The sequence below is a fragment of the Myiozetetes cayanensis genome, unplaced genomic scaffold (assembly GCF_022539395.1).
Source record: "Myiozetetes cayanensis isolate MyiCay16 unplaced genomic scaffold, myiCay2020 scf13, whole genome shotgun sequence".
NCBI lineage: Eukaryota > Metazoa > Chordata > Aves > Passeriformes > Tyrannidae > Myiozetetes > Myiozetetes cayanensis.
Window position 1 is genome coordinate 4,144,732 of NW_026086937.1, and position 15,575 is coordinate 4,160,306.

Below are 15,575 nucleotides of genomic sequence, written 5' to 3' on the forward strand. Positions count from 1 at the left end.
CCCCAGCATGCTTCAGTTTTCCCATCTATTTCAGGCACACAATAGAGGAGTGTCATTCCCCCTGCTCAGCCCCCTCCCCCAGTTGGTGCAGAGCTCCCGGTCCTCCCACACCTTATGATGAGGCCACAGATGCCGTGGATTGTCCCTGCCCTGTGGCAAGGCCAGAACTGTGCTACGATGGTTCAGTCAATGAACTAAAGAAAATAAATAAAGTCCCCCTTGCTGGCCATAGCTATTGAAAGGCTGGTTCCTGCCGAGGCACAGGCACAGCCAGGCACACTCACACACACACACGTGCACACACACTCACACTGACCCTTGTGCACAGGGTTTTCCTCCTGCTTGGGCTCACACCCACCTCCAGCCCCAGCTGTGTTCCTGGCCCCAGGAGTGTGTCCCTGCTGCTGGCTCGGCTGCCACCCACCCCCCGAGGTGTGGGTCGGCTTGACCCACCCACCCGAGGTGAGGGACATCTTCATCCACCCCCGAGGCGTAGGTCGGGTTCCTGAAGTCCCCCCTCCCCGCCCGTGGGAGCTGAGAAGCAGAAGCAGAAGGAATGGCCGTATCACGTCTGCCTTTTTTTTTTTCGTCTTTTTAATCCCTTTTACCCTTCTTTTTTTTCCTCGCCTCCCTTTTCCCTTCTCTCGTTTTTTTTTTTTTTTTTTTTTTTTTCCGGCGTTTTATTTCTCCCCTCTTATTTTTCACTTTTTTTCTTCCCTTCTTTTCCATTCCCCCACACCCCCCCCGCTTCCTTTTTTTTTTTGCCGCTCCGGGTTTTACTCGCCCTGCCGGCTGCCGGGTTGGATGGATGGGGGGGTCCCTGCTGCCCACCCGGGGGGGTTCGCGATGCTCCGCCGGCCGGGCGGGGCGGGGCGGGGCGCGGCCGTGACGCGCAGGGCGAGGGCGGTATAAGCGGGCGCTGTCCCGGTGCTGAAGGCGGCGGGAGCGGCGGCAGAGGCAGGAGCGCCAGGTAGGGATGCGCCGGGCGGGCATCGGGGGCAGCCCCGGTACCGCCGTCCCTCGGGCTGCTGATGGGGAAGGGGGCGGGGGGGAAAAGCTCGGCCGGCACCGGCGGGGAACCCACACCGAGCGAGCGAGACGATGAAAAACATCCCTGTGAAATGTGACCCTGTCATTTTGCTCGTTATGTACGTATATAATTCTCAGCATCGCTCGTGGCTGGAGCCGGGAGGCAGAGCGCTCCCGCCAGCGATGGCGTTCAGTCATGCCGGGTCACCGACACGGCACTTGAGGCGCTCGGAGTGCGGGCAGAGAGGTTCCCTGGGATGCAAACACCGCCCCGACTCGCCGCCCAGATGTGTCCCTGTACAAACAGTCGTTATGTTCGCTCAGAATTGTCGGGGATTTGGGGTTTGTGCCCCTCTGCTCACCTCGCTGTTCTTTCGTTCGTGTTTTCAGTCCCTTGCACAGGGTAAAGGGTTAGAGATGCTTTTAAACAAGGCGAATTTATTGCAGTCGTGTTATGGCCAAAAACCGCAAACAAACAAACAAACAGAAAAAAACGGGCAGAAAAGTGCATGATATATTTATTTACCTTATGGAAAACTGCTGTTAGATTTTTCCTTAGACTGTCAGGGCAGAGACACATCCATAGGAAAACCTATGAGTTTTCATAGCAAATTTTCACTGGAAACATTACAGTCACATCAGAGACAATTGCTGAGAGAGACTGAGAGCAAAAATTACTGCTACCATGGAAACATCCCAGAAAGGAGATTATTTTTTTGTGTTTGTTTTTTTAGGGAACTTTTGTCAGTCTATGTTGCCTTTGTGTGTTTTAAATTGTGAACGTGATTACCTCATTTTGTAAAGAGGAACTTCTTCATCTTCGTTTGCTGGCTAAAAGATAATTTTCCTGTTTGTTAGGTGCTAATAGAGGAGAAAATATGCTCTCCATCTAGACTAGCTACACAATTATCCATCTGGAGATAAAAGAGCTGTATTAATATATTGACCTTTGAGAGGCACAGCGGAGAATGTTTACTATAGATCCTAAAGATAGTCTAAAATGTCCTCTATTTAAAAAAAAAAAAGAAAAAAAAGGACTTAAAGTCTGAAGGGCTGGGGAGGAGTCCTCTTACCTTAGAGTCATATTTAATGACAAGATTTATGACTGAAACTCAAAGCTTTTAAAATAATTCATTCCCAAATCCATTTGACAAGGCTTTCAAGTATTATCTACCAATAAATTAGAAGTGGAAATTGACCTAGAGGCAAATGCACAGAAAATATGAAGGCAGGAGCCAATGACCTGTTATTCCTGCAAAGGAAATATCCAGTTGAGCAATGTCCTTGTGGAACACTAAACTAAACTTTGCCTGGCTGCACACATTTTGATTTTAATGGGATGCCAACAGCTTTTACAAAGGCTGTAACAATCCAAATTGTGTGCAGTGAAGAAGGAGGGTGAGTTCCTGGTCTTTTGAGTGGGAGGTGCTTGGTAAATGATTATGGAATAAATCTCCCTTCCCCCTCCCTTAGGAAAGGACAGTTTCTAATGCACTAATCAAACTAGCTCTGTTAATAACCAGTCTCTTTGCTGGAAAAGAAAGCCGTAATTTAATTTATTTGCTACAGAAAGTAGCAAATTGCCTTTTTTTTTTTTTTTTTTTCCTGGGAGACACACAATTTATGCACAGGGCTACTGCCTTTTCTGTGACAGAAAATTAAATGATGTGTGGGCTTTGTTTCAGGGCAAATTCAGATCAGGAGGGTGGGAACTTCTAATCAGCTGTTGAACTAATCCTGTTGTTTCATTTGAAACCGATTTGAAAGCAGTGCTCAAACATATCCAGGCTTGAAGCCAGAAATGTTTGGGGAAATTGTTTGCTATCATGACTGTTAGTTTTCCCAAGCACACTGAAGGGGAAAAAAAGCAGCTCTCTGAACTGATAGTGCTTTAATTATTTAGTTAAGTCACATTATGTTAAGAACAAAAACTAAGCGGAAAAAATCCACAAGTGAGCTGAAATGAGCATATTCATGCTCATCTTCTACTTCCAGCAGTGAGTAAATAGTGGTATACGTAGCTCATTCAGTCTGTCATGAACCACCAACGTCTCAACAGGATGCTTTTACCAAGCCAAAAACCAAAGGAACCAAAATAGGTCAATTAACCAAAGCAGCTTCTATCTTTACAATTCCTTGCTCGTTATTGTACTTTTTATTTGTTAGTGTAACTGGATCAGGAAAAAGTCTGATCTGTCTCATGGCCCCAGCGTATCAGTGCCTGAGCATCTCCTAAGAAATATGAGTGATGGCAGTTTGTGCTGTGTGTAGGGTGCTCAGCTCCCTGCAAGGCTGGGCCTGTGCAGCTGTATCTCCACAAACAGTGGTGCTGTAATCACCTCAGTTCAGCTGGAGGCATATTTATCCCAACTCTGCTCCAGAGTTTGTTGTTGACTGGCGTAAGCTGGGCAGACGTGGGCTTCTACTGATCTATTCTAACTGAGTTTGCCAATGGTCGTGTTTCTGCCTGTCCTGGGACCTGATTCAATTTCTGCTGAAGTGAATGAATGAGCAAATGAATGAAATCACCACTCAGAACCCACCTCCTTGAGTTCATTTCCAAGATGGGTTTTAAGGGATTCAGTAAAATGATATTGTACCTTTAGGATGAATTATAGTCTGTCACTCACATAGGGGATCGTTGCCCATCAGAAAGTGACTCATAGAGTCATTAATTAAAATTCACCTGTAATACAAATAATGGGGGTTTTAAATGAAAGAGCAAAAATAAGGAAGAAATAGCACTATCAGTAATGACAGAAATAAACTTGCAAGTAATTTTATATGCCATGTTCTCACTTCATCAGATTAATTTTACTGCAGTCTAGCAGCATTCAGCAGTATTATCCTGGCATGACATTAGATGCCTTATGGAGCAATCTCACAAAATAATTCTGTCTGCAGTTTTAATATTAATATTTTGAGCAGCATTTAAATATATACATACATTCATTTTACCATTTAGGAACTTCATTTTCATAACCAAAATGGCATCTAGATTCCTCTATGGGCATTTCATGGGCTATGTAGGGTTGGTATTTTGTAGTTTTTTGCTGCCATTGGAAAATTAATGTTCATAAAGTACGTGGAGCTTAAAGATAAGAAATTTCTTGCATAGCTCAGTCTCCTAAGTCTGTCTCCGTGTGTTAACTGCTTCTTATTTTCTTTTTCTTCTTTATTTAAAGGAAATATTTTAAATATGGCAGAAACTAAAACCTTCCAGCCTGGAGCAGCCTGCGCTCTCACCTTTTTCTTTGTCCTCATCTGCTGGGTTGATGCAGCCTCCTTCCAGCAGCATCAGCTGCTTCAGAAAGATCCAGACTATGTAATGAAAAACTTGCAAAGACTCCCAAACCCTGATATGATCAAAGCACTGGAATACATAGAAGATCTTCGCAAGCAAACTAACAAGGGAGAAAGCAGCCCTGACTACAACTCTTATCAAAGTGTCCCGTATCTCCTGCAACAGAAGGAAAGCAAGGATCAGATTCACCTACCAGACAATGTAAGGGATTCTTTGACTGAAGACGAGTCCCAGTGGGTTAAGGTGATGTTGGAAGCCTTGCGGCAAGCCGAGAAAGAGTCAAAAGCTGGCCCAAAGGAGAATAAACCTTACAGTCTGAGTTCAGATAACAACTTTCCAGCTGGAGTAAGTGATGATTACGAGGCTTACAAGTGGCCTGAGAGGTGGCAGAAGTATCTCAAAATGCCGCTTGGGCACTATGAAGACAGTTCAAGAGACAGCCCTTTCAAGCGCACGAATGAAATCGTGGAAGAGCAATACACCCCCCAGAGCCTTGCTACGCTGGAGTCTGTGTTTCAGGAGCTGGGGAAGATGGCAGGACCGAGCAACCACAAGAAAGAAAGGCTGGATGAGGACCAGAAATTGTACACAGATGACGAAGATGATGTGTATAAAGCGAATAACATTGCCTATGAAGATGTGGTTGGAGGAGAAGATTGGAATCCCATAGAGGAAAAAGTGGAAAGCCAAACCCAGGAGGAGATAAAAGACAGCAAAGAGGAAATTGATAAACATGAAGAGGAGATTGATGATGAAATGAAAAGATCAGGGAAGCTGAACTTCCTTGAGGATGAAATAAGAAGAGACAACAAAGATCAAATGTCAGAGGATGTTTCAAAGCTAATGAATTATTACCTGAAGAGGCTGATGGGTAGTGCTGGGAATAGGAAATTAAGGACTGGAGAACTCGAGGAAAAAAGAGCATCAATGTTTTTGGATAAACAACTTGATCCTCAGTCTATAGCTCAGCTGATAGAAATCTCAAGGAATTTACAAATTCCTCCTGAGGATTTAATAGACATGTTGAAAGCTGGAGAAAAAAAGCAGCTTCAGAGTGAGAGGTTAGAAGCTGAGCAGGAAGTAGAGTTCCCAGAAGACCTCGACGAGATAGCTGAAACCAATCTAGGACAGAGCGATATATTTAAAAATAATGTAAACTCTAAAAACGGGTACATGAAGCAGCCTCTTATTCCAGAAAATCTACCTGAAGACCTCAATATTGAAGATATCGTCAGCCTTCTGGGAAATGACAATTTAGCCAATCAGAATCCCTCCTACTTACTAAATCGTCTTAATCAAGACAACGATTTGCCGAGACTGCCTTACATCCCCAGAAGATTGAAAGGGCACCTGTTTCCTAAGGCTGCCTGGATGAACGACTTGGAAAGGCGACAAATGGAGTATGAGAAACTGAATGAGAAGGACGAAGAACTGGCCGATTACTTGGCAAAGGTCCTGGCAAAATATCCTGAAGTGATCAACACGAACCAGATGAAACGAGTCCCAGCTTCTGAAGGCAACCTGCAGGAAGACGATCACCTGGAGCAGGCCATCAGAGAGCACCTAAATCAGCTGGAACCACAGGAGGCTGCGAAGTTGGCCTCGCTCAGCAAAAGGCTTTCCATGGCTGGGGAAGCCGACGACACGCAGAACAGGCAGTACCTGGATGAGGATATGCTAGCAAAGGTGCTGGAGTATCTAAAACAGGAGAAATCAGAGCTTGAAAGAGATCACATTGCTAAGCGAGCGATGGAAAACATGTAATTGTTCCCCAAATACTATTTCTCTTCAATGTGTTGAGTTCTATCCCAATTCAGTTGTGATTTATTCCTGCTCTCCCACTAAACAACTATGGTAGACTATTTGCCATTGAACGGTCTGCATATCTTTCTCAGAGCTGTTATATTGTTTATTGATATATGTTATAAATTATGGGGCAAGCAACAAATTGCTTCAAGTGTTTTAAGAAAAAATTTAATGATATCAAGTAAAACTATAATATGTAAACAAATGACCTTTGCATTGTTAATAAAACATGATAAATGAAGAGTGACAATTATAATTTGAAATTTTTAAGATTAATTGGATTATTTTGTTACTGTCTGTAGTGTTTTTTGTGGAGTATCGAATAAAAAAATAAAGCATTATATATATATATAGTTTTATTTACAAGGCTTTTTCTATTCAGTGTTTTACTGTTGATGAATAAATTATTTCTGGACAATCGACTGTTGTTTCTTTGTGACAGTTGATAAAGTCAAACTGATTTGAAACATTTTTAATTCCACCGATGACTCTTCTGAAATACACTATTTTTCCCATTGAATATAGTTGGTAGCATAAATTTCTGGTTTTTCTGGGCTGTAAGAATACCAATTGGTACTATCCTTAAGGGGAGTGATAGGAACCACAAAGAAAGAGCCAGACTCCAAGGAAAGGCAGGCAGGGAACTCATCTGCAAGGAACACCACAGGTTTGTTTGATGAAAATATTTTCATGAAGTGTCTATTGCATGTATACATAAGTACACAAACAACCTTTGTTATTCAGTACAGTGCTCTGGACACTTGAAATGTCTTTTAATCTCCTGTTATGACCTGCAGTAGATGGTCTGGAAAGGTTCTGGCTCTTTTACAGAAGGAAATGTGCTTGTGTAACTCTGTGACTCAGATGTGATTTTCACTAGGACAGCTCATTTCCAGGATTATAGTTTAAAAGCGCTTTTCCCTGTGGTATTCTTCAGCAGCTCATCTCTGCTAAGTGGGGTGGGGATGATTTTTGGCGAGGCAGTGTCTAATCAAGCAAAGTAAAGTACAAAGGCTGCAGAAATAAAACTTCATCTTCAGTGCCACCATTACCGTGAGCAATCGCAGCCGATAGGAGCTCAGTTAGAACTCTTGCTCTTGGCCACACCAAAATCCTCTGGTTTCCTGTTATTTGGATGAGTCAAACCATTAAATATTAAACTGAAAAAATACCAGAGTTAATTCCATGTCTGTTTTCTAAAGAAAGACAAACCTGCTGAGATGCACTTGCTTGTGACACTGGGAACTTGGAATCACTGTATTTTATTCAAAACAAGACTGTGTTTCTAACAAATTATATTTTTTATCACCTTGATTCCGAATACTTTTAGTCTCCTTATTCCCGACACTGCTCCTACAATACTCACAGTCTAGAGAAATGTCTTTCAGTCAAATCAGTAACATTTAATACTTAAATATGTAATATGTAAAACTGGGGATGAGTAATAAAAACAGGAGTACTGAGACTTAAATAAATGCTTGCTGTTTCCAGTGAACAAGCTTCACAATTTTACATTTGCCTTCCAAGGTCATATTTAAACAGGAGACTTCACTTACTTCCCTACAATGACACCCTCAGACAGCATATCACAGCTGAATTTCATAGCCTTGGAGTTGACAGGCACTGTTTTTCCAGGGCTGTAGTTAAATGTTGGAAGGGGTTCTGCCCTCAGCACCACAGAGCTGGCTGTGCCTGTGCCTGGCTCTCCTGGGCATAGTGAGGGCACCTTCCCACCGCTTCATCTCACGCACCAAATGAGGAATGCTTTGTCAATCTCTGCAGGACATTTCTGCCTGAAGAAGATTTTTATTGGAAAGGCCGACTGCACAGGCTCTGTTTGTGTCCAGGCAGCACAGCCTGCCATTCCGTGGCTCAGCCTGGTGAGAGTCCAAGGGCTCTGTGATGACCGCACAGAAGGATTCGTGCTCCTGCAGCCTCCTGGGCGTGGGGATCTGGTCCCCTGGACGTGGTTGCAACCTGTGTGCTGCAGGGTGGGGCTGGCACTGCAGAGCAGCCCGAGGTGGGGCGAGGTCTCAGGAGTCACAGCTTCACTGGAGGCGTATGGTGGTGGCAAACACGCTGTTCAACACAGTAAACACCATCGTGATACCAGACTAAAAAATTAAAAATATATTTAGCAGGGCTTGGGCAAAGCTCACTGAAGGCAATAAGCTTCTCCCTGACTCTTGCACAGACCTGAAATGTCACATTTCTTCTGCCTCAAACAGCTCAAAGCATGAGCAGGGTATCAAGAAGACACTGAATGTGTTCTCTTTTTTTTGTAGCAGTAGCCTTAAAGCATGTGAGTGTATGTGTGCCCTCTGCCCCCAGCTCTAAGCAGATAAAGTCACCCATCAAAGCTAACACCTTGCACCACTCCTGCTACCACCATACAGGCATGCTGCTGGGTTTGTGCTCATGGATAAAATACATACATTTTTATCTTTTTTTTTCCCCAGTGAAAATTAAAACCACTTTTTTTTTTTTTTCCTTTTATTGCCCTCCTTTCTTTCACTGGTGACGTAAAATGTTGCTTATAAAAGGAGTTTTTCCACTTACCCTGTAGGGCTGAGCAGGATGTGGCTGTGGCAGTGGGAGGCAGCCCAACCACCACCCAGCAACTCAAGTGAGCAACTCGATCTAGTGGAAGCTGTCCCTGCCCATGTCAGGGGTGTTGGAAGTAGGTGATGGTTAAGGTCCCTTCCACCCATTCTGTGATTCTAATTGTTTAGCTGATTTGATTTGTTTCAAAAAAATTATTCCATTGAAGGGGCAGAGGTTCACAGGTCCCTGTTCCAGCCATTCTTCCTTGAACATATACCAGACAATAATATATCTAATCCTCAAGGTGTGTCAGACACTGAGTAGAAAATTCAAATCTTGGCATGAGTAACTACACCACTTTTCAGAAGACCACTTAATTCACAGTATGTGCAAGCCATTAGGGACTTTACTGTTTGTGGTTCATCTTCATAAACAAGAAAAGGGACATTGTGCTTGAAATAACAGAAATTCACATTGTATAACTGAACTACGTGGAAGCTTCAAACTGATTTCAAGTTAAAAAGTGACATCAGTACCCTTTCCTCTTCAAACCACAGAAAGCTGACAACTCATCTCCCTGTGAAGTATTTTATTTCTAACAAACTCATTTCCAACTCCACACTGAAATTAAATGAAATGAGCAAATATTAAACAGGCAGCACCCTCTTGGTAGCTGTAGCTGCCTCTTGCTATTCAACCAAAGCTCCCGCAGAAGAGCAGATAGTTATACCTGAATATGCAAGACAGCATTACCCAAATGTACATCCTACCATGAGATCTGCTCCATTAAACCACTCCATGGTTGCCCCCTGCAGAGAGGCTGTGTAGTGCTTAATTGCTCTTAATAGCCACGGCTGCTTCTGCTTTCATTTGTCTGTGGTTTATGTTTTCCTTATGGGTGTAGTGGGACAAACAGTCATGTTGTTAATAATGCACACAGAATGCATAATCCATAACAGATACACTATCAAGCTTATTATTATAATTATATACAAAATAAAGTGACCACCCTGCAGTTTTTACTCAGGCAAAGTAAGGAGCAGATTTTTAATTCCTCTTGTGTGCTATGATTTGACAGCATCCCAGATGCAGCTGGTTTGTACTCTCTATCAGTGGCTTTTGTCCAGCGAAGAAAATGTTTCTGCTCACATTTTCCTCTTAAAACTTGCACTAAGCTTCATTGTGTCCTCACATTTAAGGTCCTCCCCAACATGCAGACTGAACAGAAATTCTTCATTTTGTCTGAATATAACAAGCTACTGAACAACTTCCTCAAGGTATGAGGTAGTTTTTCTTTGTACATATATTAGAATTCATATGAGTACCCATAAGAGTTAATACCCTTTTGGTTTTCCATTAATTCATATGCTACTGCAAGTGCTTTGTTTACATCTGCATCTTGATGGCTCCATTATTTTGTCAGCCGGAGCTCTTAAATGAGAACACTTGTTGATTCAAAAATTAATGTAATCAAATTGCCTCGTCTGGAGAAATGAGACTGTTGCAATTATTTTCTTCTAAAAGGGTATTTCCACATTGCAGTGGAAGGGGTTTGAATTGCATGTAAGAAAGATGACAGTAGCTAGTATTTCCTGAAGCACTTTACAAGACACCTTGTTTGGCAGGAGAAGAGACATACGCCATCTATGATTTTCTTAACATGCTGAAGGGGGAGCCAAGGCTGGAGCACGGCTGGCCTGGGCTGTGCTTTGTCTCAAAGCTTCATCGCTGCCATCCTCGCTGTTGCTGACTAATGAGAAGACTCACGCTTCAAAACCTGCCTCTCCAGGCACACCTTACACAGCCCCATCTTCCACTAGTTCAGGTCAAACCTGGCACTGTGGGAATGGAGGAGTTCTGTGGAAAAGTGACTGCCGCGTGGGAATGTTCCCTGGAGCATCCCATACCTACCCTCCAGGATGCACAACACCGATCGGTGGCCATTTACTCCACGATGCATAAATCTACACAGACACAGCTGGATGCCAGCTGCACTTTGCATTTGTTCAGCTACCCAAGCGCCTCCAGAGAGGTTAATCTGAGCTGCAGGAACTCCAGCTAGCAGCAGCAGGCAGGTGCAGAGCCTCTAGTGCATAAAGTGGAAAGGAGAAGCCCTGAATCAGAGCTGATTAGCTAAAGAGCCACGTTATTCCTGACTTTTGGATCATTCAAAAACATTTGAGATCATTAATAATTCATTTGCAGATGTAGCAGAGCTCTAAATGTGGCTGATTAAATGCATTTGACGTTTCTCTTGAGAGAGGCTGTTATTCCAGGAAACCACTTGGTATCTGCAAATGTCTTGGAATTAGTGTACTCAAAATTACAGGTTCACTCACAGCATTTTCCCTTGTAAAGAAAGGAAAGTGACCTCTGATTCCAAATGTAATGTACCCTGGTGAATAACTATAGCACAATTATTTTAAGTTTCCCACAGGCTCAGCAGATCTGCTACGTAATGACGCGATTCAACACAGAGAACTCTGCCTTCCTCTGCTAAGACAAAAACATGCAGACCATGAGCCAGGCAGGTCCTACACACCCAGGGAAGGAGAGCTTAAAAAGTGGTTGTCTGGCAACTCACAGCTCCTACAATTGCTGCTCTGTGATATGCTTCCCAAAAGCCTTCCTGGCACCTGCCTAAAAATAGAGCCCCAAGTGTTATCCCAGCAGAGAAGCCAGCCTCCCATGGGGCACCTTGGTCCTCTGGCTCAGATGAGCAGGATCCAAAACATCTAAAAGAAATAATGAGCTTTATACCACCTTTGTATTTCCCTGATTATGTCAGCAAATCTGGCTCCAGCGGATTTGTTTGGCTTCATGCTTAAGTTAGAGTAAATCTCTTCTGCCGTAGTTGTGGGGGTGCATTTTGTGCCACTCCATTTAAATGTTTAATGAGAACTAAGAATTTCACTTGAGCCCATTTTTCAAGTGGGTCACCCACATCAGGGCAGTTTTCCTACTACTCTGCTCAGTGCAGTCACCACCACCAGGGTATCCCATCTACTGGAGACGGTGGGATCCTTCCCTGACAGAACTTTGCTCAGCATCACCTTGGTAAAGCCTTTTCTGGTTATTTTCCTCTTGCCCTAAGTCCATTCCAACACACAGAAAGGAGGAGCACTGCATCTGTCTGTTGAGATCTCCAGGTGAAACATACGGTCATTCTTTTTTGTCTATTAAAACTTATTCCATTAACCATATATCCTTCAAGTGGACGTGATTTTTAGCTCAAATTTCAGATTCCTGTTTAGTTTCACACTGTTAATCTGTTGACCCTGAATGCAAAAAGAAAATTCCCATCCCCACTTTTCTCTCTCCTCTTTGACCTAAGAGAAGGTGTGAGACTGCTGGATGAGATGTAACATATAATTTCTGCAAGGAACACATTTTCTACCATGGCTGCATGTTTTTCCACCTGCTAATAAATGTCATAGAGCACAACAAACCTCTTAGACATTACCAGCACTTGTACTCCCATATTAAGCATGTAAGAGCCAGGCCAGGAACAGCGTGTACAGACACTCAAAAAGGTAAAAACAAAGATAAATCACTAAAGGGGATAAAACCCCAAAATTCCTTTCTTGTTATTTATGTGGCATAACCACAGGAGATGTGTTAAATCCCTGCTAGTAAATTCTGGGATGTAAATGTAATCTGACAGGAAAACTGCTTTCTGCAAGGTTAAATTTATTCAGATCCAAATCGATTGATTTTTTTCCTTGCAAACACGAACGCAACAAGGTGGAAACTTTCTGCTAATGACTAACACACTGAAAGAGGCTAAGCAAAAAAAAATAAATCAGAAATTTTACTCTGTAAGTCCGCAACTTACCACCATATTCCACGAGTTAATTTAGGCAACGTAAATGTTACGTTGCAAACTCACAAGCCCTTTAGTCTCACCCATGGCCCCAGACTTTGCTTTCCTACAAGCAGTAGTCAGGTTGAACTTTGTTTACCTGTATTTTTAGCTTTCTGATTTCTATTTAAAACATACCTGGCCCTCTCCTCACCAGAGTGCACGGTCTGAAGCTGGTGCAACCACAGTTGCATGAACCTCGAGGGATGGCTGGGGCACAGTGATTATTTAACGCCACGAGGTTCTGTCTTCTGCACTCCTGAGCGGCAAAGGAGCTATTTCATCCAGAGGACCTTTCTCTGCTGGGAAAAGCTCATGGATATTTCTATTCTAGAAGAGATATTGTGGTTAAAAATGAAGCGACTAAATAGCTAAACATATAGCTTACTATGTAGTTAAACAAACCACTTTGCACGGGGAGCCACAGAGCAGGTCTGGTTTTCTTCAGCATTCCTGTGGCCGTAAAGTTCCTTTCAGGTTAGTGCAAGATGCCCTCTGTGGAGCTGATCACTGCTTCATGCATAGATGGCCAAATCAGACTCCAAATCTCTTGGCTCCAAACCAAGATGTTATTTATAGATCTCCCTCAGCTCTCCCCACCTGCCATTCAAACAGGCTGAAGTATCAACTCAGAAAGTACAAAACTCTGTTCAGGCACAGATATGAGAACAACAGGGATGTTAAGTAGTTTGGACATTAAAAATACGCTAAGATAAATTGTGGCAGGCAGGTCAAATCCCTGAGGAACAATACTTTGACAAAAACCTTCCAAGAAAATTCTGAAGTACAATCAGTAAAATCAATACTATGCTCGAACTCTTTTTCCCATCTATCCAATCCACAAGTAGGCAGCCAGAAAATCAGATTAGCTTTATTTCATTAACCCTGCTAAAGGCAACATTTACATTTTTAACTTAATACTGGATGCTCACTGAGGTGCTCTCCAAAGCCAGGTGATGAATGAGGCTGGGGAGGCCTCCCATCCCTGTCACTTGGCTTCCACCACATACTACGGAGAAGATAAATGGTAATTGGGAGCCTGGCCGTGCTGCAGACTGATGGAGCTGTCTGGGGAAAATGGGACTGGTGATTGCCTGCAGATCAGCATTCCCATGGGCAATCTTAGGCTTTGGGAGCCTTCTGTCTTTGAGCTGACACCTCGGTGGTTACTTTCTTGGCTAAGTCATTTGTTAATCAGGTTGTGTAATTTCCTTTGCTTCCATTTACCATCCTCCTGACTTAGCTCAGTGCATGAGTCAGTAAGCCTGGCTTAATCATCTTCATTATAAATTCTGAGTCTATTTCATTGCTGATAAAGTTCTTGCTGACCAGCTTCTATAGCTAAAATATCCAGAATGGAAAAAAAAGGTGGGACTTCACCTTTGGCTTGTGGATATTTTTTAAAATTAACTCCTGCCCTACAGCACCTTTCCAAAGAAGCAGCCAAAGCAGCAGCAGCAGACTGTTTTATAAATATAAAAAGGATGTGACCTTTTAAAAGTACATACTTTATATATCAAACTGCAAAGATAAAGTAGAATTTAGTTATCCTATGCCAAGACCATTGACAATTTGCCTTTTTCCTAAGGAAATGACTTTGCCTTGTAGCTCACCTTTTATAATGCACACTTTTCTGCCTGTGAAATTCATTACCCAGTACTTGATCTCCTCTATAGCCTAATGCTGATGTCCTTAGGAAATTACTTTTTTAATAGCCTTCTTGAAGAACATGTGTTTTGTGGCACCTGAAAATAGATGTACTGTAAATCTAGGCTAGATGCATATTTTACCTATTGAGCTGTACATTTCAGTAGCTGTGGCTTTCTATGTGTGGAGATGGAAATCATTTAAAGTCATTTGCTTGACAAGATATGCTTATTTGTCCTCCTACATATCCTATGAGTGTGAGGTTGGATTTATAGCTTGCCTGTTTTACTTTACATCTTTCAAAAGCCAAGGAACAAGGAATGCACTACTTCATTGAGACCTGATGGGTGGGCACAGCAATTGTAGAGATACACCCCTCTTGTAACAAAGACTATTGGGTACAAAGTTCAGGTCAAAGAAGATGGAAAGTGAGCAAGCAAGACCCTGCTTGACATTCTTAGGTTAGGAATGAGGTGTGGGGGACCTTTTCTGCCACTGGATCTGATTTGGGCAGCAGGAGACAGGTCTTCTCACAAGGATGGCACCAGACCTGGTTAATCAGTGCTTCTGCTACTTATCCAGGTTTCTGGTAAAAGAAACTTTAGCCAGGGATGCTGTTCGTCTAAAAATACATGACCTTTGGAATTGCAGAATAATTTGGCTGCCTAAAACAGGGCATCCACATTAAACCAGCTTGTCTTTCAAAGTTGCTATGTCTTGGCAAAGCTAAGAAAACATTGAAAACACTGAGTTTGCTTTTGGCATTGTGCACTGGGGTAACTTACTGCAGCTCTGCTGACTTCACTGAGTACAGAGGGCTTGGCCATCTCGACAAATGATCACACAGAGCCAAATTATCTCCCGTGCCTATGTCCTGTTCGAGTGCGTGACAATTACATATGCATCCAGCAACTCTGATGAGCATCAGTCCCCGCCCAGGGACTCCTCCTGGAGGTGCCCAGCTCACCTCCTCCCTGTGCCCCAGGAGGCAGCAGATGACTGACACAGCATGGGAACGTGGTTGTGACAGGACCACCTTTCCTGACACAAAGAAGAGGAGAGACAAAGGAGAAGATGTCTGAAGTCTCTTTGAGGACAAAGATGTGGCACTCTTTCACAGGGGCACTCTGGGAACACCCTCACATATCTCCTTTGAAACCCACTCACTGAGTATTTATTTATACACCTCCTCTAAATGGGTAGGGCTCAACTCTCCCGTGGGCCCTGTGCCACTCCCACTGCAGCCCACAGGAGCTGGGCTGCCTCGGGGCAAGGCTGGGATCTTGCCTGGGGAACCTCACCCTTGGGTGCTGTGCAGCTGGGGAGCCCTCCCAGGGGACAGGAGCTGTTCCCAGCTGTGGAGGGCAAAGCTCCCCCTGCCCT

The 15,575-nt window shown here is 43.4% G+C and overlaps 1 protein-coding gene across 1 annotated transcript; it reads left to right on the top strand.

The window, feature by feature from the left end:
• Positions 1-891: 891 nt before the first annotated feature.
• On the top strand, positions 892-6,558 carry SCG2 (secretogranin II). Its single transcript, XM_050307789.1, has 2 exons — positions 892-970; positions 4,215-6,558. Exon 2 carries the CDS (start codon positions 4,229-4,231, stop codon positions 6,095-6,097), a length of 1,869 nt encoding a protein of 622 aa, XP_050163746.1. The 5' UTR covers positions 892-970; positions 4,215-4,228; the 3' UTR covers positions 6,098-6,558.
• The last annotated feature ends 9,017 nt before the right edge of the window (positions 6,559-15,575 follow it).